Raw genomic sequence first — 23,890 nt, forward strand, 5'->3', positions numbered from 1 at the left:
AAGGCAAAACAATGGGGTCAGGGGGCTTGGTCTGGGAAAAAGCAGTCTCTGACCTAGGTAACCATCCCAGATAAGTAAGGTAGCATTAACAAGTGTAGGCAGTAGGTCTTTAGAAGGCCTAAGAATGGGGTCTGTCCAAAGCAGGGAAATAAGGTCTAAACGGATCAAGTCCTCTTTGATGCGAGTCCAAAGTTTAGTGGGTCTACATTGATGCCATTCCACTATTTGGACGAGGGACGCATCTTGAAACTTTAGGATAACGTAAAGCAGGGCAACCCCACGCCTGACCTTGGGTAATATGACTGAACCAGGAAATATGTGGTTTATTATAGGTTTTGAGGCATGTGCGGACAGTTTGTAGTAAGGGTGAATAATTAAGGTCAGTCAAAAAAAATTATGTTGATGGAATATGGACACTCTGGTATTTTAAGGCTGTTCTTTGCACCAGAAGGAAAGATTAACTTGAAGGTAAGATACAGAGGAGTGAGGTAGTGAGATATTAAAAGCCTTGGTCTTTTCATAATTTACTTTGAAGTTGCTGACAACCCCAAATTCCTGAAATTGTCTGATTATGGAAGGGATAGAAATGTGGGGATTGTTGACATATAACGGGAAATCATCTGCGTAAAACATTTCTCTTTTTTATGGTAGATCATGAACAAGAAGCTGGCACAGAAGAAGGTAAGCTCAACAGTAAAACCTGAAATGATTTTTACATTTTCTTCCATTTTTAAGCTGAACTCTAAACAGTGAAATAAAAAGATATAATCCATATATAGGAGCTATTGAAAATTAATGAACGAATGACAAGTTGCATAAGAGAGTAGGACACACCCTAAACAAATCTTCAAATATATTAATAGTAAAAAGGTCAGGTCTGAGCATGTAGGCCCTTTACTAGATAAGAAGGCATATTTTCCTTAGTGTATACTATGGAAAATGTGGGAGCTGATATTATCTAGACACCCTTTCACACGTGCGGACCATTTCGGTCCGCCTGCCAGTTTCTTAGGCAGACCTGAATGGGCGCTCCGTGCTCCTCTATGGAGCCACGGATGTCAACGGTGACATGCCTGCTGACATCCGACCCGCTCCGGTTCGCCAAAGTGTGACGGAGGAAAACCCTACTTTTCCTTCCATCTGGCAGATCAGATCGGGTGACAGCGGACTCTACTTTCCGTCGTCATCCGATCCCCCATAGGGGGAGCGATCCCCACTGAGAAAAGTGGAGCAGGGACAGCCCCATGTGAAAGGGCCCTAAAGCAGCTGGACCAGATGGCTTACACCCACAAGCTCTCAAATAGTTGAGCTCTAATATTTGTAAGCCATTGTTTATAATTTTTACCTGTTTAAAAAACTTGCACAGTACCACTGGATTGGCATAAGGTCAATGTAGTACCTACATTTAAAAGTTAAAGTTTAACTTCTGTAGTTAAGAATATAACTGAGAGTTTAATAAAAAAAAAAACGCACAGAGCTTTTGGCTAGAAAATAATATTTTAAGCAATAGACAGCATGGATTTATGAAAGGCCAAAGTTGAGACAAATTTTGCCAAATTAAATTAAATGTATTTTTATGAGAAGGTGAGCAAAAACTTAGACAAAGCAGTGTCTATGTATATACTTGGATTTTGCAAAAGCGTTTGACACAGTTTCCCACACATAGCTAATGTGTAAGTTAAAGTCTACAAGCTTGGAAAAATCGTTTTTTAAATGGATGGAAAACTGGCTAAAATATCTATTCAGAGAGAAGTGATTACTGATTTATACTCTGAATGGTTTAAGGTTATTAGTGGTATACCCCAAGGTTCAGTATTGCGATCCTTACTTTTTGATGTATTTATAAATTATATCAATTTTGGGATTAAAAGTACAATTTCAGTGTTTTCAGATGACACCAAGGGGGTTGCAAAATCCAGTGCTGACGTTAGAAGATGATTGGCTACAATGCACAGCTGCACCAGATTTTGCACACTCCAGTTTTAGTAAATCAAGCCCCAAGTGGAATAACGTCCTTACAGAACCTAAATTCACTGTCTAATTGGAAAACTATGTGACAAATGAGGTTTAATGTTGATAAATATAAAGTTATGCACTTGGGGGCTAAAAACATACATGCAATGCATCATACGTTATACATACTAGGAGGAGAACAGCTGGGGAAGTCAATAGTCGAGACGGATCTGGTTGTTTTGTTAAATCATAAACTTAATAATAACATGATGTAGTAACAAGCTGCAGTTTCTAAAGCTAGCAAAATACTTTCTTGTTTTAAAAGAGGTATGGACTGCAGAGAGAGAGTAATAGAGAGAGAGAGAGAACTTTGCCTAAATCATTAGTAAAGCTGGGTTCACACATGCGATGCGGGAACCATCGCTATTTCTGGGCGAGTTGCCGGGTCACATCTAACTCGCAGGCAGTTCACACTGCACTCTGCGAACCGCTGCGGGTGTTGAAAGAAAGTTAATGAATCGGTTCGCAGATCATAGTGTGAACACCCATGCGATCTGATTCCAGTGCGGACGGAAAAAAGGGTCCCGTACCCTTTTGGTCCGAATGCGATGCAAATTCAGCCATACAAAATGTTTCACTCGCACCAGTGTGAACCGAGCCTTAGCCCTCATCTGAATTATGCCGTTTAGTTTTAGGTAGCAGTTCACAAAAAGAACTGGAGAAAGTGCAGAGAAGGGAAACCCAAAAATTTCATGGAGGAGCTCAGCTGTGAGTAAGGATTAGCGTAACTTAATTTACTCTCTCTTGAGAAGAGGAGATTAAAGCGGAGTTCCGCTGATTTCTTTTTTTTTTTAAGTCAGCAGCTACAAATACTGCAGCTGCTGACTTTTAAAATAAGGACACTTACCTGTCCATGGTGCCTGCGATGTCGGCACCCTCGTGTCTCTCGGCTCTTGGGGTGGAGGCGCTGACATCTTGGGTAAGGGAATCAGGAAGTCAAGCCTTGCGGCTTCACTTCCTGGTTCCCTAATGTGCATAATTATTGAGTTCATCCACAGAATAATAGCAGATGAAAGATCTTCCCAAGCAAAAACAGAAAAGTCTCTCACTGTGCCACAGGAAGGTAGCCCCTTATGTTTGGGTCAAGGATCCACATAAAGGCCATGAAATATGGCCGCAAATGGTCAAGTATACCTCAATTTTGTTATATAGGACGCTGAGAATCCTGGTGTCTTATAGATATCCCATATGTAACCTGTCTACAAAGTCCCATAGGTTCCAAAGGTACCTGCTAGTTATTATTATTTAAGAAAAAATAGTGCTTTATTTAAAATAAACTTACAGACGCCTTTGTGTTGTATAAGGCATGTAAAGAGCCGCAGAGCGGCTGAATATGGCACAAGATGAAACACACAAACTGATCGGATAGCAGCGGGTGATCTCAAAGAACGTGGCTCCTCCTCCTGTACGCTTTACGTCCTACAGTACTTTGTCAGCGAGGTGGAGCCACGGCAGCACCCGACGTCTAATTATAGAGAAAGTGGAACAAGTGATACAGCTTTGCTCAAATGCGCGTGTACACACTCTCTGCAATAAAACATCCACCAAGATGAAATGTAAGAGATGCGTGCAGAAATACAATTTTGCGTGAATAATGTAACATGACACAAAGAGATAAAAGCTATCAGCACAGCTCTTAAAGGGGAGTTCCAGTCCCCCAAACATTTTTTTTTAAACACTGCTCTGTAACTGTCAAAACCTGTAAATGAACATTTCTAACATGTCATACTTTTTGCACTTTTTTACTTTGTTTAAAAATAGTTATTTACTTACTGATCTCAGAAGCAGGCAGTTTCCATTTTAGTTGTGGTCATCCGAAGCCCTCTCGTGTTAATTTCCTGGATTTCTGTGCAGTCATCTACCCATCATGCACCTGCAAATCTCGCACATGCTCAGTAATGCCCCAGGGAGGCCGTCCTTCTTCCTGACAGGTTGCTATGGCAATCTCGTGTCTGCGGAAGTTCCCGCCCCCATGCTATAGCAACCTGTTAATTACAACACAGGCGAGGAGTCAGATTAGGCAGGTAATGCAGCGGCATTAATAGGGGGTGTGGTCCAAAACCGGGTGACACCATCCTGATGTTTTTTTTAAATCATAACTTTATTTATTTTAATTTTACATCTCTAGCGCCGCTGACGTTCCTCGTCGTTTTTTTTATAATTGTTTTATAATCTGTGTGCAGGGAGAGAGAGGAGCTTTCAGAAGTCAACAGCGATGTCCGGGTGGATGGGACAGAGCAGCTATCAAACAACAGCCAATTATGTGGCTTCTTAAGAAAGGGGGCGGAGCCGAATCGCGTAGCATAATCTAACTGTGGGCAGGGAGAGAGAGGGGCTTTCAGAGGTCATTGGCGATGTCTGGGTGGGCGGGACAGAGCAGCTATTGAACGCCAGCCAATAGAATGGGGTCAGGGCGGGCCGCTATGTGTATGCGGCTCCGCCCCCTTTCTTAAGAAGCCACATAATTGGCTGGCGTTCGATTGCTGCTCTGTTCTACCCACCCAGACATTGCTGATGACTTCTGAAAGTTTCTCTCCTTCTCTCCCTGCACACGGTTAGGTTATAAAACAATCTAACTCTTTTATAATTATAAAACAATCTAACTGTGTGCAGGGAGAGAGAGAGGAGCTTTCAGAAGTCATCAGCGATGTCTGCGTGGGCAGGACAGAACAGCTATCAAACGCCAGTCAATTATGTGGCTTTTTAAGAAAGGGGGCGGAGCTGTATACACATAGCGGCTGACCCCATTCTATTGGCTGGCGTTCGATAGCTGCTCTGTCCCGCCCACCCAGACATCGCCGATGACTTCTGAAAGCTCCTCTCTCTCCCTGCATGCAGTTAGATTATGCTACGCGATGCGGCTTCGCCCCCTTTCTTAAGAAGCCACATAATTGGCTGTTGTTGACAGATGCTCTGTCCCGCCCACCCAGACATCGCCGATGACTTCTGAAAGCTCCTCTCTCTCTCCCAAAAAACACAAGATTTTGGTAGGAGGCGATTCGCAAGGGATACATGACGCAGATATCCCAGGAACCCTTGTGAATCGCCTTGTGACGTAATCGCCTAGGCTATTAGGACCAGGAAGCTATGCAGAAAAAAACGGAAAAAAGGTATTTACCAGACAAAAAAAATTAAAATTTTGCCCATTGTGAAAACTATGTGCTAAGGGCATGCAGCACAGCCAAAGATAAAAAAAATGGGTGGAACTCCACTTTAATAGCATCCCATTACCGAGTCATAAAAAATACTATCGGTATATTTAAATACATTTTAACACCCATGGCTATCTAATACAAAAGATAAAAATATTACATATGAATACATAATAAATCTTAAAAACATCAAAAAAGCTTTTAAAAAAGAGAGAAAAGGAAATATGCTACCTATCCAAAATTAAACAATTAAGATCAAACTCAACATTTAATCCCACTGGTGCAAGTAATTTGGTTTCATAAATCCAGAATGATTCTCTTTTACTTAAATGCCTAAAAAAAATTCTCCCCTCTCCAATGTTTGTTTACTTTTTCGATCCCCCAGAATTTCAAATATCTGGGATACCTATCGTGACACATCGGAAAATGTTTGGACACGCTGTGGCACCTTAGACCTTTTTTAATATTGTTAACATGCTCCCCTATGCAAAGATTCAGTGCCCAGGAGGTCCTACCAATGTAGTGAAGTCCGCAATCTTTCCTAATCAACAAATCCACTGTTGATTTTATACGTAGGATGTCATATTTTTATTTATTTTACGATGTAAAATAAAATGTTGTGTTTTTACTCAAACAACTTTTCATTTCTTCTTTTGCCTTAAAAATCCTATTAGTACCAGTGGCAGTTACTCGCATTTCTTCCATACATAAAGCTTTCTTCACAGTAAGAGCAGTAAAAAATGTGGAACAGATTCCCTCAAGAAATAGTTCTGGCCAGTACCATAGATTGTTTAAATGAAGAGCTGGATGCATTCTTAAAGTCACAATATATCTGGATTCTGGATACTATCATTTATAGGTAATAACACCAGGGGTAGTTGATCCAGGAAACATCTGATTGCCTTCTGGGGGATCTCGGGGATCACGATGGAACCCCTTCCCCCAGAGCAAATTGGATCATTGGATATTGATGTTTTTGGTCTTCCTCTGGATCAACTGTGGATGTAAGATTGTGTGTATGGAGGTTTTCTGTTAGTTGGGACAGTTGAGTGGCTGTTTATTAAAAGTCAGCAGCTACAGATTTTGGAGCTGCTGAATTTTAAAAAACTCAATATTGACTGGAACGCCTCTTTAAGGTAATTTTCATAATCGGTTGGATGCCGCATCTACATAGGTGCTTCTTCACTTGTTATGCCGCGTACAGACGGTCGTTTTTTGTGATGAAAAAAAAACGACGTTTTAAATCATGAAATAAAACAACGTTTTTGAAACATCATTTTCAAAAACGACGTTGCCTACACACCATCGTTTTTTCACAATGCTCTAGCAAAGCGAGGTTACGTTTCACCACTTTTTTCCATTGAAACTAGCTTCTGGGCATGCGCGGGTTTGGTACACACGGTCAATTTCTGTGAAACAAAAAACGACGTTTTGAAAAACGACACAAAAAATTCGAGCATGTTCGAATTTTTTTTGTCGTTTTTCAGAAGACATAAAACGACGTTTTCTCCCACACACGATCATTTTAAATGACGTTTTCAAAAACGTCGTTTTTTTTCATCACAAAAAACGACCGTCTGTACGCGGCATTAAACTAGGGTGTGTCACTGCTTTCTTGCTGGCAAGCAAGATGTACCTAGTGTAATGCTTTTAGTATGTCTGCTCTTTTGGCAGTGATATACTAAATATCTTGTTGAATTATACTAAATATTTTCTACAACATATAATAAAATGCTAAAAATAAAAGCACTACATTTTCGAAAAATTGGATTCGTTTTCTAAAGGATTAGATCATGGCCACTTTGCAAAGTGAATGTTCTCTTATCTTAGTGAATGAGTTGAAGTTATCTTCACTTCAATCATCCAATTCTGAACAAGCAAAAAAATAATGTTTTTTTAATTCCCTTGATTATGATTAAGATGTCAAAGTGAATACACTTTACAAAGTGAAAATAAATGAGCAGTCTATTTAAAATGTTTGTAAAGTCAGTTTTTTTTAAACAATAAACATGTTATGCTTACTTGCTCTGTGCAGTGGTTTTGCACAGAGCAGTCCCGTTCTACCTCTTCTTGGGTCCCCTGACAGCGCTCCTTCACTCCACCGAGCGTCCCCATAACAAGCCACTTGCTATAGGGGCACATGTGCATGCTCGCTCTTAAGCCTCACTCTGTGTGTCCATAAGACAAAACAGGCAGGGCTTGGCCCTGCTGCCAGCCTCCTCATCACTGGCTGTGATTGACAGCCGCAGGAGCCAATGGCTCTCTCTGTTGCATCTGAGCCAATAATAATCGAGAGAACCGAGAGAGAGCATCTGCTTTTGTGCACATCGCTGGATCAAAATTAGGCTCAGGGATTTATTTAGGGGGGCTGCATGCAGAAGCTTTCTTACCTTACTGCATAATAAAACCTTCTGCCTTTACAGCCACTTTAGGTAAATCAAATCCTTTGGGTTTTTTTTCTCAATAAAAAATAAATGCATACAATTATTTTTGCTTTCTCTTTACAGGTGGAGATGAAGAACAAGGAGAAGGTATAATTTTTAATGTAATTTTTAATTTAGCAATCATCAAATTGTTTTGTTTTGTCTTTTAAGCTCATTTTGCAATAAAGCAAGGAAACATAATCCTCTGTAGTATACTGTACTTTACAATAATAATGCTGTACATACATGTACAAACTAAATACAATTGTAGGAAAACAATACAAGGCATACAGAGTTTTACAGATACACATACAACTCATGCACATGCTACCTAACCATCCTAGCAAATGAGCATGGACAATGGTCTATGAACATTAGAAATAAACAAAAAATCACTCAGCATGGGTTATAGCAGCTTCACAACCTCTGTAGGCAACCAAGGCTCCAGGCTCTACCCAAGCGATTGCAGAAATCGGGTGCTAGTGTCTTTCCCAGTTGAAATGCCTTCTTTGGTCTTGTGAAGTCCCCCCTGGTCTTGTGGTGTAATGGAGGCCAATAGAAGGAGCAGCCAGCTCCAAGCGAGTAGCCTTTCACCACTGCAGTCCTGATTGACAAGATTTCAGCCCTGCCTTGGTCCAATCAGACACCAGTGACATCACTTCCTGTTTCACGGTCCATGCTGATCACTTCCTTGTTCCTTGCTCCTGGAGAAACACTGTGATCCATTCCAGCCAGCTGCTTAATCTTTTCCAGCTATCCAGAACCGCGGTGGGACCCACAGAGCCATGTGGAATGCTAGGACTGCACTTTACTTTGACGAGCATTTTAATCTTGTCCTATTAAAGTCATAATTTTAATACTACACTCAGGTTGGCTTCCCCCCCTCCCTGTTTTTTCCTTACATGTCTTGCATAGTTCTGGACACACTCTGAAGGATGGCTGCCTTCCTTTTTAACCCTTAATACCCCTTTCTTTTCCAACCACCCAACCTATGGATACATGACCATCCAGCTATTACAACCACAGACTATACCCCTAAAGATTACTCCATTTGGAGCACCAGATAAACACTGAGGCCCAGATTCTCGTACAGCGGCGTATCTATAGTCGGGCGTAACGTATCCTATTTACGTTACGCCTCCGCAACTTAGACGGGCAAGTGCAGTATTCTCAAAGCACTTGCTCCGTAAGTTGCGGCGGTGTAGCGTAAATAGGCCGGCGTAAGCCCGCCTAATTCAAATGTGGAACAGAGGGGCGTGTTTTATGTAAATAACTTGTGACCCGACGTGATTGATGTTTTTCATGAACGGCGCATGCGCCGTCCGTGGACATATCCCAGTATGTATTGCTCCAAAGTACGCCGCAAGGACGTATTGGTTTCGGCGTGAACGTAAATTACGTCCAGCCCCATTCACGGACGACTTACGCAAACGACGTAAAATTTTCAAAATTCGATGCGGGAACGACGTCCATACTTAACATTGGTACGCCGCATATAGCAGGGGTAACTTTACGCCGGGAAAAGCCTAACGTAAACGGCGTATCTGTACTGCGTCGGCCGGCCGCATGTTTCTAAGAATCAGGCGCATAGATATGACAGCTCAGACTCAGAGATACGACGGCGTATCTGGAGATACGCCGTCGTATCTCCTTTGAGAATCTGGGCCTGACTAAATTGTGGTGTAATGGAGGCACAAATCTTTGTTGTTGTTATGAAGCCCTGGTTGCTTACAAAGACTGTGAAGCCACTATAAACCAAGCTAAGTTACTTTTAGTGCATCTATTGTACACAGACCATTTTTCATGCTCATTCATTGGGAAGGTTAGGTAGTGTGTGCAATGTATATCTGTAATATATATTGAAAATGAATTAAATAGCATTTTTAGTTTGCAGTGCTCAGGTGCGGTGTATTTCCACCTTAAGATAAATAGTTGTAGTTAGCTCCATTCAACTGAACTTATGTGTAACGTTGAAGATGTAAGATGTTTCGCTACTTATCCAAATTTCATCTTATTGGATACTTGGATAAGCAGTGAAATGTCTTTAAGATCACCGAACAAGTTCAGCTGCATGTTATGAGCTACTTCAAAAACACTTTAACATTTCAGTGGGAAGCTATAGGTATTGGAGAATTGTTATCTAATTCCCACAGAATGAAAACCAAGTTTTGCTGCATGTAATGCAGAATTTGCAAGGTTTGAGAATATGATGATCAAAGCAACCATTCACTTGCACAACATTGCAGAGTAAATATGTTAGTAGTATATTGATGTTGTAGTATGCACTAAACAAAAACTTTTTCTCTTCGCTTTTTGTTAAACAGAAGAATCAAAACCCAAGCCCAAGTAAGTAGTTCTCTGAAAAAAATTATTGCATTGTTATACGCCATCTTTTTATGACATTGTTTGGTGACACTGGTGTTGATGTTGCACGTTCATATGAATTTTATATCAGCTGCAAATAGAACAAAGATGGAAAATGCACTTTGCATTAGAAACAGTAATGGTTTCCAGACATTTTGATGTGTTTATTTCTGGTAAGAATGTGGAGATATTTATATACCCAGCCCTCTAAGGCCGCGTACACACGATCGGTCAAAACCGATGAAAACGGACTGAAGGACCGTTTCATCGGTCCAAACCGATCGTGTGTAGGCCCCATCGGTCAGTTATCCTTCGGTCAAAAAAATGAGAACTTGCTTTACAAATTGAACCGATGGACGCCTAACCGATAGGTCAAAACCGATCGTTAGTATGCAAAAGCATCGGTCAAAAAGCCGCACATGCTCAGAATCAAGTCGACGCATGCTTGGAAGCATTGAACTTCATTCAGCACGTCATTGTGTTTTACATCACCGCGTTCTGACACGATAGTTTTTTTAACCGATGGTGTGTAGGCACATCAGACCATCAGTCAGCTTCATCGGTTAACCGATGAAAACGGTCCAAAGGACCGTTCTCATCGGATGGACTGATCGTGGCCTTAGGGCCACTTCCCTGATCCTACAGCATCGCCAAACTGTCAAAGAAAACTAGATCTTTAGGCACATTTCTGTATGTCCTCAAAATGAGGTGAAGACACAGCGAAGTGCTAAGTTTATCATTGTTAAACTTCAGAATGTATTGGAATGTCACTGAATGCTGGATGTGATAAAGTGAAAATAATATGTTCAAACAATACTTTTCCTATGTACAGAGATACAGTATATATTTAGTCATTAGAAGGATGAAAGATCTGTTATCTACCGATTTTCCATGTGACTACTGAGCACTTCGAAACTGAGAGACAGAAATGCCACTGTGGCTGTTATAAATATGATTTTAGTTTGGTGCTACATATGTTCATAACCCGGCTATGCATAATATTAATAATAATAATAGTAATAAAGTATCTCCTTATGTCACTTGATTGTATATGCCAGGTATGTTCCTCTGAGCAAAGCTTGTCTATTATATATGCTGTAGAATATAGAGACAAAGCCTGTATATTGTGGCACCACATCCATGTAAAACGTGGGAAAACAGAAAAGAGCAGAAAATAGGACTTTATTAGTTGCCACTTGTAATCCCAAGTATGAAATAATGGGCACTCATATATAAAAAGTGTACAAAGTTTGATTGAACAACATATAAAAATCTCATAAAAATGTGACAAAAACATACAATTATTAATTGTCTCCCAACGTTAATGACCAGATATGCAAACATAAAAAGAAACCTATCTGGGTGGCCCACCATCAATTTATAGGAATATGGATATAGACGGGCATAGGTACACCATCTGCAGGGTCAGACGTAGGAGTCAGATTATCGTCACTGTGACGGATCTCACATTCCCCAGGTGGGCACATTCCGCCAGTCCTGTGTCTCCTGTCCTCCAAACGCACCCGCAGCCTGCAGATTTGCCATAACCAGCCCTTAACCCCTCAATCACGAGACAATCCACACAGGTGTTGAGGGTTAAACATGCAGAGCATAAACTGTTTATTAAATACAAGACATACACTTTTACACACAGTTAGGGACACTCCCCTTAGCCTTGTCATAGAGGGGAGGGGGTAGGGGACAAGGAACAACCAATGGGAACTTAAAACTTGTACATTGAAACAGAAACTACAGATAAACATAAAGGGATTATGATAAGCAGGCAGCCTCTCAATACACATCCCTTGCGGAGAGACGTCTCAAGTCCAGACCATTGTCTATGTGCCATGACCCAACACAATTAGACACAGCAACAAGAGGGGGGGGGGGGGGGGGGGTGGGGGTGAAGGGATGTAGCCTTACATTACATTATCTCAATGCCAGCTTGTCCCCAGGTCTCCAGTCTCTTCTGGGCCATAATCTGTGGAAAAGAGGCCCGCCCACAGTCCCTTCCAAAACACACAGTGACAGTGGGTTCTGTCACAGTCACCAATAGAAATCATATTCTATATGCTGTATTTATCTACAGGTACTTGACCTGATATCACTTTGCAAGACAATTCTTTTCTATGCTCAATGTACGAAATACTACATTGCAAATATAAGTTTATGTTTTTTTGTGCATATACAAAAAAAATAGCAATAAAAAAATAAAAAAAACAACACACGTCTTACAGTGGAAGTTCAGTCAAAATCTAATAGAGGCTAAACCTACTCCCAGCCCCATTCTAAACCTATTCTACCTAACCCTGTAAGGAAAAGATCTATATACTTACCTATTCAGAAGCCGCTCTGGTCACGTGATCTCTCCAATGACAGCTTCTGTGCAGAGGAGAGATCATTGACAACGGCTGCACCAATGTAACCCATAGGCTTACTTTAGGACATCGGTTGTTGGCTGTACCTCCTCTACATTGAAGTTGCCACTGACTGCTAATCATGGGAACGGATCAGGGCAGATTCAGAATATTTAATGACATGGACATTTTATAGATAGACAACTCCTATCCTCGTATTGATTAGTGGTTCCAAATTAAGAATAACTACTGCAGTAGGGAACAGACACAAAAGATACACTCAGCAGGGGCGTTGGGAGGCCCGTGCTTGGGTGTCTGGAGCCCCGAATGGGTCCCCGAAAAGCCCAGAGTCTCAGGCATGCAGGCTCTCCATTGTGAGCCCCGAGCCGAGCGGCAAGCGCCGCAAAGGATCTGATCCCCAGCGCCGCCGAACTGAGTGCGGCCGAGTGCCATAGCAGCAGGTCCCGCCTCCTGGCGCCTGTGATGGACAGCCCACTGGTCCAATACTGCGCCGCCGGACGTGTGACGTCCATCATAGGCGCTGCAGGCTCCAGAAGGCGGGAATTACAAATACACATCACTCGGCGCTCGGGCGGTCGGCTCTCCTCTTCTCAGGCTCCTCGGCTCTCCTACCCCCTACTCTCCAGGCTCCAGTCCTCGGCTCTTCTACCCTCCTCGGCTCCTCCACTGACGCCGGAATGACTGACTGCAGTGTCTGCTGTGACACCGCTGAGGTAGGTCGGAGACAGTGTAATGTGTATGTATATAGGTCAGTGTACGTCAGGTCACTACCGTCAGTGTAGGTAGGTCAGTGTATGTAAGGTAGGTCAGTGTATATAGGTCAGGTCACTACCGTCAGTGTAGGTAGGTCAGTGTATATAGGTCAGGTCACTACCGTCAGTGTATGTCATGTAGGTCAGTGTATATAGGTCAGGTCACTAACGTCAGTGTAGATATGTCAGGTAGGTCAGTGTATATAGGTCAGGTCACTACCGTTAGTGTAGGTAGGTCAGTGTATATACGTCACTACCGACAGTGCATATAGGTCACTACTACCGTCAGTGTATATAGGTCACTACTACCGTCAGTGTAGGTAGGTCAGTGTTTGTAGGTCACTACCGTCAATGTAGGTAGGTCAGTGTAGGTAGGTTAGGTAGGTCAGTGTATGTAAGCCACGACCGTCAGTGTATGTAGGTCACGGGCCAGCCCAAAAAAGCCTGTGCGCGTCACAACACACCCCCCCCTGCTTTCTGGCCTTGGACTTCGGGCTGAAGCCCCTGGTCTTTTTGCCACCTAGCAACGCCCCTGACACCCAGCATCTTTCCAAATAAACGTTCTCCTTTATTATGATGCAATTGTAGGTTTTTATACACATGATTATGTAGGTATCGCATTAATATTACAATTATACTTTTATGGTAACAAGGGGCGTAACATAGGCAGACTAATTCTAATCAGCACTCGAAAAAATGCAAACATGTACTGAAAACATTATTAGTGCCATGTGCACAGTGAGTGCTGTGTGCAAAACATACAGTATAGAATACAATTATATACAGAACTTACAAATATCCTTAACAGTAAGTATACAGATCTTTTCTTTACAAGGTTAGATAGAATAGGCATAGAATGGGGGTAGATTTAGCCTTAGTTAGATTTTGACTGAACTTACACTTTCCATTGATATAAAGAATAATTATTGTTGACATGTACTTATGAGCTATAGTGAATGTTCTTTATTACAGTAAAAGAAAATCTAAAAAATAATGCTCTTATGATGTTTTTAAATAATAAATACACATGATCATCTTTGTCTTTTCAGACTTTTTATGCCAGCCTTGATTCCTCTGAAAATTCCAGATGGAGAAAAAGTCGATTTTGATGTGAGAATGATGACAGTTTTGATATTTCTACCGTAATTCTGCATGTTTTTAAAAATAAATGAATCAAAGACCCTCCTGAGTTTCCTCATAGAAGACTTGGCTTGTGTTACCTTTTTCCTAAAATATTACTTTAAATATGCAGTATAAGTCAAAAGTGATGGTTGCTAAACTACACAAGGTTTACCCCACATGTATCACCCTTGTGCTGGCGGTGTCAGATGGTGGAAAAAATACAATACTTTGTTACTGTAAAGATATATGGGTGCAGCGCTAAACAAATTTCAACATCTAAAAATGTATAGCAATTTTTTTTATAAAGAACTAAATTCACGCGCAAAAACATACACTATATTACCAAAAGTATTGGGACGCCTGCCTTTCCATGCACATGATGGCATCCCAGTCTTAGTTCATAGGGTTTAATATTTCTTTGGCCCACCCTTTGCAGCAATAACAGTTTCAACTCTTCTAGGAAGGCTATCCACAATGTTTAGAAGTGTGTCTATGGGAATGTTTGACCATTCTTTCAAAAGTGCATTTGTGAGGTCATGCACTGATGTTGGACGAGACAGCCTGGCTTGCAGTCTCCACTCTAATTTACCTCAAAGGTGTTCTATCGGGTTGAGGTCAAGACTCTGTGCAGGCCAGTCAAGTTCTTCCACCCCAAACTTGCTCATCCATATATTTATGGACCTTGCTTTGTGCACTGGTTCAAATCATTTGGTGGGGGGGGGGGGGGATTATGGTGTGGGGTAGTTTTTCAGGGGTTGGGCTTGGCCTCTTATTTCCAGTGAAGGGAACAAATGCGCTTCTGGAAGAATGGTCAAACATTCCCATAGACACACTCCTAAACCTTGTAGACAGCCTTCCCTGAAGCATTAAAGCTGTTAAAGCTGCAAAGGGTGGGCCAACTCAATACTGAACCCTACAGACTAAGACTGGGATGCCATTTTCATGTGTGTGTAAAGGCGGGTGTCCCAATACTCTTGGAAATATAGTTTAGCAGTTTACTGTCCTTGTGTTTTAGGAATCCACTGGGTAACAGTACACTATTTGTAGTTCATTGCTTTAGATGTACCTAAACAAAGTTTCCCTTTCACAGAGACTCATCCCATTTATCAGTAACCAGGTCACTAAATTACTAAGAGATTAAAGACCTGGGAAAGGGGATATGTATTTCCTTAGTATATGGGAAATGTTTGACAACATGGAGTAAGAACTGTGCTAAACAATAATACACAAATCAGCCATAACTTTATGACCACTGACAGGTTAAGTGAACGACATTGGTTATCTCATTGCAATTGCACCTGAAAGCCTGTGAAAAATATTAGGCAGCAAGTAAGCATGTGGTCTATGAGGTTCAAGTATTGAAAGCAGAAAAAAATAGATATCACAGTGTGTTGTGTATGGGGCTGTGTAGTCACAGACCGGTCAGGGTGCCCATGCCGACCCATGTCCACAGCCAAAATGCCTACAATGGACATGTGAGCATCAGAACTGGACCACAGAGCAATGGGCCAAATCCTCAAAATTCCTGCCTAACTTAACTTTTCCCATTTAAGTTACACTGACTTAAAATTTCTACCTAAGTGCCCGATCCACAAAGCACTTACCCAGAAATTTCAGGCCGTGTAACTTAAATGTCTCCGGCCCAAGGCGGTCCTCCTCTGCAGGGGGCGATGACAATTTAAATGAGGCGCGCTCCCGCGCCGGCCGTACTGCGCATGCTCGTGACGTCATTTTCCCGACGGACAGCGCGCAAAATTACGTTACGTCTGGCTTTGTGGATTGCAACGGGACAATAAAGTTGCGTCGGGTAAAAAAAAAGTTACGCGCCGGGAATTTTTTTTTTAAATTTAAAAAAAAAACGCGGCGATCGAAAAAAAGATCTGTTTTTACAAGGTGTTACTAGTTTACACTTTGTAAAAGCAGAACTAATTTTACGTATGCAAACGTAAACTTACGCAGAAAACACAAAGCTGAAAAGCTTTGTGGATCTCCGTAAGTCCTCATTTGCATACGCAAAGCGGCATTTCGACTCGAAATGCCCCCAGCGGCAGATGCGGTACTGCATCCTAAGATCCGACAGTGTAAGTCTCTTACAGATGTCGGATCTTCTGCCTATCTTTGGAAAACTGCTTCTGAGGATCAGTTCCAAAGATAGGCACAGGGATACGCAGGCTGAACAGCAGTTCCGCCTGCGTATCTCTTTTGAGGATTTGGCCCTCTGATCCTGCCTCAGAACGCGTCAGCCTTTGTGATGGTCTTCCTGCTTTTCGGGCTTGCTCACATTACCAGTTGTTCAGAACACTGTGCACATTGATCTGCTTGAATGTTGATGCTGTTTGTGAGTATACATCTGTTTTACTACTACAGTAAAATTTTTGCAAGGGTAATGCACAAATACGGTGCGCCCCCTGTTCTTGTTTGTCAGTGGAAGAAGGTTTGGTCTGATGAATCATGTTTTTTTTTTACATTATGTGGATGGGTGGGTGCATGTGTCTCGCTTCCCTGGGGGAGAGATGAGCCCCAGGATGCAGTCCCGAAGGCAAGCTTATGGAGGCAGTGTAATGATTTGGGCAATGTTCTGGTGGAAACCTTGAGTCCTGCCATTCATGTGGATGTTACTTTAACATGTACCACATGCCTAAACATTGTTATTGACCAAGTACACCCCTTCATAGAAACAGTATTACCTGATGCCAGTGGCCTCTTTTAGCAGGATAACGTGCTCTGCCATGCTGCAAAAATGGTTTAACAATTCTTTGAGGAACACTACAAGTTTATGGTGTTGACTTGACATCCAAATCTTTTAGATCTAAATCTAATCGAGCATCTGTGGATTGTTCTAAGAAAAAAAAGTCCCATCCATGTAGGCCCTACCTCTCAACCTACAGGATTTAAAGGATCTGCTACTGAAGGCTTGGTGCCAGATAAAACAGTATAGCCTCGTACACATGTACGGGTTTCCCGGCTGACTTTTTACCACCGGGAAACCCGAGGGGAAAACCGAGAACCCGCTCGGTAACTTTTTCCCCCTACACACGACCGGGTTTCCCGACAGGAAAACTGCCATGAGAGCTTTGGTTGGGAATCCCGGCCATGTGTATGCTCCATCGCAGTGTTTCCCCATAAGAAAACTGCCGGGTTAAAAACCGCCAGGAATCCCGGTGGAAAAAAAGAGAGCTGGTTCTCTTTTTTTCCCCGGCAGTTTTCCTGTCGGAAAAACTGCGATGGAGCATACACATGGACGGTTTTCCCGGCCAAAAGCGCTCATGGCAGTTTTCCCAACGGAAAACCAGTCGTGTGTACGAGGCTTTAGCCTTCAGAGGTCTCGGTGCCTTGATGGGTTAGGGCTGTTTTGGTAGCAAAATGGGCTACATTAAGCAAAAATGGTGTCTATTCAATATTAGGTGGATGGTCATAAAGTTTTGGCTGATTGGTGTATATGTCCTTGATATATTAGTAAATATATGATGTCCTCTAACTATGGTGGGACACTTGCTGTATTATACATTCTCTAATCAACTGTGTGCTTTGTGTTTTGTGAACTTTAAATAATCTTTCCCCTAGTGGCATAACAGCTAAATATTGGGCACTAATGCAGCCCTTCCACTGCCTGCATTTGTGCTGTACCTGGTGTTCTATTGGTTCTGAACTCAGATATACAAATGAGTCCCTGAGTTTGGTCATGTGACCTTATTGTTCTCTGGGTTGGCCCAATACCACTAGCTGGAAAAACTATATTCTTGGGGAAATCACTGGCACATAACTACTAGGCGAATCCTACATTTAAAGTAAAAATAGATGTACAGGCTGTAGAAAGGCTCCATTTGTGATGTTCTGCTGTGACCTTGTTATTACATTGGCGCTTTCCTTAACCACAAAAAAAGGGGTAAAAAAATATGTAAAAAAAAAACGACAGCTGGACAAAAATTTCAAATATTTACATATCAAGTTTTAATAGTTTTAATAGTCACAACACAAGAAGTTGTCGTGGTTGTCATGGTTGGATGTCTACAATCTTTAGCAGCTACAATGTGCTTTGATCCTTTATTAAAAAAAGGCCACAAAATGGATATTTGTTTCCTCTGCAGTAAAATAACAATGATGATGATGATTATAACATAGCCCTTTCATTAGCAGCTTTAAACAATATTATAACAGCACTGAGAACTTAATATGCTTCTTTACAGGACATTCACAGAAAACGCATGGAAAAGGATCTTACAGAACTTCAGACACTTATCGAAGCTCACTTTGTAAATCGCAAAAAAGAGGAAGAAGAACTTTTGTTTTTGTCTGACCGCATGGTATAAATCACCCTTAATATTGTTGTTACCTTTCCATTGAAGCGCTTTGCCGTCGGCTCGACCCATTGATTTTAATGGGCAGGGAAGCTTCTGCAGGGCTGCAAAGATGCTGCTTGCAGGACTTATTTTGCCAGTGCACCGCTCCAATGTGAAAGCCCTCAGGCTTTCACACTGGAGTGAGAGGAGAGGCTCTTTCAAGGTGCTTTGTAGGCGCTATTTTTAGTGTTATATCCAATGCTGTATCCTGGCCTAGGCCATCAAGGCACAGGCCTAGGGCGGCACTTTGGCGGAGGGCAGCACAGAAAGAGTCCCCGCTGGCTTGCGCTACACTATTAGTGTAGTGCTAGTTTTATGGGGCAGACTGGGCTGAGAGGCAAATTAGTCTAATGCCCCCATAAAGTAGCCACATTGCTTCCTGTATGCGGGAGGCCAGCAGTCGGCAACTGTGAGGCGGAGGATGGGGGGTGCTGCTTCTAATTTTAAATGTCTTATCATCCTGGTCCTGGACCACAAACCTTCCTCACTGTGCTATATGTTTTCTGCTGCACCATTGGCATGGTTATATCTTCTTAGTCCTCTCCATAAAATGATCAGAAATTTGTGCTTAAAGTAGAACTAAAGACAACACATTTTTTTCATTTTGGATAAGGTAAGGGAGGGTTATAGCCCCTGTCAGTTTATTTTTTACCATCCCTGTCCCATTGCAGAGATTTTCCTTCACTTCCTGCCCCATAGCCAAACAGGAAGTGAGAGGAAATCTATGCAAATTAAGGAAATCCATTGACTGCAACCCCCCCCCCCCACAGGCCCTCAGAACTGGTGTCCCAACTCAAAAATGTCAGGGCAGGTCTTAAACAGAAATGGGTGTGGCCTTGACAGGAAGGGGTGAGTCATATTTAAATTAGGGGGTCAGGAGTTTAGTCAGGCCTAGTGCAGCACAAAACCTAAATACACTACTGATTAAAGCGCCTGTAAAGCGCCTCAGTGTGAAAGTAGCCTAATTGTTGAAAGCCTCTGTTTCTCATGAACTCGTATTTGAAGTCATGTATTGTAATTTTTGTCAGGAGCTACATATATTTTAATAAGTAATAACCTATATAATAATATTTGTAGATTGATTTCATATGTATATATTTTTATTTTCGCTCTTTACATTTTAGGAAAAAAGAAGAGCAGAACGAGCAGAACAGTTGAGGATTCGAACAGAGAGAGAGAAGGAAAGGCAGGCCAGAGTAGCTGTAAGTATGCCAAAAATAGCTGAGTTGATCATTTCACTGTTGAACTATAGAAATTACTTAACGAGGAACTGCAGTCTGCTCGCATAATTTGTAATAAAAAACATCTTTTCTATTTTGAAGCTTCCCTTTAACCACTTTGCATATTATTTTAATTATTTTGGCTTCAACCATTTTTTAACTGTGGGCAGCTGAAGCTGCTGCCTGTTCACCTCCCGGATTTACAGACACACAGAGGCACACCTCCAGCTCTGCAGCTCTCATTGGCCCTCGTATGACTCATCCCTTCTCCCTTCCTGGAAAACTCTCATGAGAGTGAAGCCTCGTACACACGACCGAGGAACTCGACGGGCGAAACACATCGTTTTCCTCATCGAGTTCCTTGTTAGGCTGTCGAGGAACTCGACAAGGCAAGTTTTTCCATTCCCGTTGAGGAAATAGAGAACTTGCTCTCTTTTTGGCTCGTCGAGTTTCTCGACAGTTTCCTCAACGAAAATGTACACACGACCGGTTTCCTCTGCAAAAAAATATCTCCCAGCAATTTCTTGCTGGTTTTTGCCGAGAAACTCAGTCGTGTGTACGAGGCCTGAGAGAGAGAGCTGTGCATGATGTCAAATGCCTAAGCTTTTTATCAGACAAGAAACAGGAAGTGGGCTGTATAAGGTATTTACTGACAGAAAATAAATGTTTTACTATCCAAAGTTAAAAAAACAAGGGCAGAGGATTTAATAGATTGAAAGATGAAAAATGGCTGAAGTTCCGTTTTAAAGTAAATGTAAACCCTCACATATACCCAGTGAAGTGAACAGCCTCAGATGATACACAGAGATAAAATAAATCTCCATACATAAGTTTTACATGTATATCCTCTGTCTTCAGCTTGCTATATTCTTTCGAAAGCAAACATTGTGTTAGAATTTTTACTTCCTCTTTAAGCAGTGGGAGGGGAGTCTTTGCTTACACTGTGTGACAGCTGATTGAAGGGAAGACACACACCCTCATTTCAAAAAGGCAGAGGAACGAAGATACTTGCAGAGCTGTGCTGTGAATAGATTGGCTCTCTGTTAATCTATTTATAGCAGCCTCCCCGACACAAATTTTCCTGCTTTTATCTCCCATGTGGGAGAGCTTGTCAGAACTTATCATGCTGATAACAGAGGAACGAAACAGCAGAAAGCTACGGAAATCAAAGCTTTGGAGAGAGATAAGTAAACACTACCGATTTATGTGCCCAGGTCAAATTTTATGATTCGCGTTTACATCCACTTTAACTGTTTTAAGGAAGGTGGAGTGCTGTTCATTCTACCCGATAAAATTACCAGGCCTAGGCTTGTTTATTGAGATCGACTGAAAAAAAGCAATATTGCTTTGCCGAACTTCAATTACATTTTGCTAATTTTAACCATTTAAGGCTGCATTTATATTAAAAGAGATTAGCACCAGGGATGGGGTTCTGTCTCCTTTACCATGGGAAGAGGTGAATCCTGCAGATTCGATATTTGCTGTCCTGGCAAATTTGTCAGGATAATTGTTTTTAACTGTACCGCTACCCCCAAAGGGGCCACTGGTACCAGCAATTTTTTCCCTAAAAGTACAGAGAAAGAAAGGTTCCTCAAAGGGTGGAATTTTGAACGGACCATAAACAGTAATGTCAATATCATAAAAATACTAAATTTATTGAAACAGTGGATACAATGTAAATAGAAAAAAGGGGATTGGTCAATAAAAAAGGACAGAGGTTGCCCACCACCTTCTCCAAAAACACAGTCTAGGGCAGTGATAGCGAACTTTGATACCCCAGTTCCAAAACATCTGGGTGCCAAGATTCACCATCACTGATCTAGGGGATGTCTTTTTAAAGTGAAGCTCCACCCAAAAAGGGAAGCTCCACTTGTTTGCACCCTCCCCACCTCTACTGCCACATTTGGGGGGTGAGTACCTGGTTTTGACAGATTTCCACTCCCACTTCAGGCTCTGATCGACACAGTAAACTGAGCCAGAAGTTCGGTCCCCCCTCCTTCCCCTGCAGTCTTCTGGGACACATCACACGTCCCAGAAGACTAAAAAACATTCACAAGGCGCACATGTGCAGTGGGAAACACTGTGAAGCCGCAATGCTTTACTTCCTGCTGCTAACCAACCATCCTTTTTTCTGACTCTGTCTTAAAGGAAGCTCTTGTGGCCTCCCTGCCTGATTGTAAATCTTAAGCTAGAGCCCCTTAGCTCAGGAAGTGCCACGGTCCCAAAGAAACATAAATTCCTTGCAGGACTAGCCCCCTAGGCTGTTTATAACATGGAGTCTATAAAAAAATGCCCCAGTGTGAAAGGGGCCTTAAACCTGGAAGCTGATTGGTTGCCCAGAAGAGGTGTGACCGATTTTGCACTCTCTAGCTTTAGTAAATAAACCCAATTGTTACAGTGGTAAGCTTTCCATATACTTTTTGCCAGAAAAGGATATATTGTATAGGGAACAGGTATTGCTGGGAAAGGATGACACTGACAGCATTAAAAAACCTTTCAACCTTTTTTTAACATTTCCCTACTTTAATGAGAGGTAAGAAATGAAAAAGTAAGGAAAACATTTAATATCTCATATGAAACTCCATTTGGAAATAAATATTGATCATGACAAACCCAGCTTATTCATATAATCCTCTTAAAAGATATCATTTAAAAAAATGTTAATTAATATTTTTTTTAGGAAGAACGTGCTCGGAAGGAAGAAGAGGAAAATCGGAAAAGAGCAGAAGAAGATGTCAAGAAAAAGAAAGCGTTTTCCAATATGCTCCACTTTGGAGGCTACTTACAAAAAGTATTTAAATATACATTTTCTATGATTAGGGCCAGTTTTATATATTTGCACATAATGGGCCTGTTTTATTAAAGTCAGAAGCAGTGCTTGTGCTTGCTCCAACTTTAAGTTTTAAAAGGTTTACAATTACAGATTTGTACTTTTTTAATTTATTTTTAATCATGAAATTAAGACTCCATGCACACTGGCTTAAAAAAACGCCAATGTTCTTGGCAGAAAAAAAGGCTAATTTTGAGCATTTTTGTACTAGCGTTTAAGAGCATTTAATGGTTTTTTTTCTGCTAGAAAAACATGCTCAAAAAACACAAAACGGAAGTTTTTTTTGCCTCTAGACTGCCTAATGTTTATTGACACATAGGATAATATTTGTTGTTTCTACAGGAAAAATGCTAAACTCCTCTAGGAGCAGTGTTTTTTAAAGTGTTTTTTTTTTTTTTTATCTTAACCACTTCAATACCCGCCCATTGTGAAATGACGTCCACAGGCATCATTCAGATATCCATCTCTTCAGCCGGCGATTCTGTGCACCATAAGAACGATCATAGCGGCGGTTTCGCCGCTTGATCGTTCTTATAGGCGGCGGGAGGGGACGCCCCCCCCTCCCGCCGCCATCCGGTGCTTCTCCGGGCTCTCCTTTGCCATCGGAGACCTGGAGAAACGATTCGCCGGCGTCGGATGGAAACCATAGAGTAGACTGGTGACCAGATGGTCACCAGTCATCTCTATGATCGTCGGAGGCCCGGGCGCGATGTTATGACGTCACGCCCGGGTCCTGGAATGTAAACACAGCCGCAATCGCGGGTGAAAGCATTAGATCTGTGAATTTTTTCACGATCTAATGCTTTCCAGCCTGGAGGAGAGATGTGGGGTCTTATTGACCCCGCATCTCTCCATAAAGAGTACCTGTCACAAACCATTCCTATTACAAGGGATGTTTAGGATAAAAGTGATAAAAAAAAAAAATGTCAAAGTGTAAAAATAAAAGAAATTGAGTAAAATAAAAAAAAAATAATACATTTTTTTTTAAACGCCCCTGTCCCCGGTAGCTCGCGCTCAGAAGCGAACACACACGTAAGTCCCGCCCACATATGTAAACGCCGTTCAAACCACACATGTGAGGTATCGCCGCGTGCGTTAGAGTGCCAGCAACAATTATAGAACTGGACCTCCTCTGTACCTCTAAAATTGTAACTTGTAAAAAAAAATAAGCGACGCCTATGGAGATTTTTAAGTACTGACGTTTTGGCGCCATTCCATGAGTGTGCGCAATTTTAAAGCGTGACATGTTGGGTATCTATTTACTTGGCGTAACTTCATCTTTCACATTATACAAAA

General features: G+C 41.8%; 1 protein-coding gene across 2 annotated transcripts in view; it reads left to right on the plus strand.

The window, feature by feature from the left end:
- Nucleotides 1-23,890, plus strand: part of TNNT2 (troponin T2, cardiac type) — a 71,850-nt gene that overhangs the window by 33,190 nt on the left and 14,770 nt on the right. For both annotated transcript variants that reach the window (XM_040337731.1, XM_040337730.1), the window contains exons 5-11: nucleotides 652-681; nucleotides 7,673-7,696; nucleotides 9,913-9,934; nucleotides 14,132-14,192; nucleotides 18,392-18,508; nucleotides 19,669-19,746; nucleotides 22,445-22,555. In XM_040337731.1, the coding sequence (XP_040193665.1) occupies nucleotides 652-681; nucleotides 7,673-7,696; nucleotides 9,913-9,934; nucleotides 14,132-14,192; nucleotides 18,392-18,508; nucleotides 19,669-19,746; nucleotides 22,445-22,555 (443 nt within the window). The remainder of the gene's footprint in view (nucleotides 1-651; nucleotides 682-7,672; nucleotides 7,697-9,912; nucleotides 9,935-14,131; nucleotides 14,193-18,391; nucleotides 18,509-19,668; nucleotides 19,747-22,444; nucleotides 22,556-23,890) is intronic.

The sequence above is a fragment of the Rana temporaria genome, chromosome 2, assembly GCF_905171775.1.
Source record: "Rana temporaria chromosome 2, aRanTem1.1, whole genome shotgun sequence".
Lineage (NCBI taxonomy): Eukaryota > Metazoa > Chordata > Amphibia > Anura > Ranidae > Rana > Rana temporaria.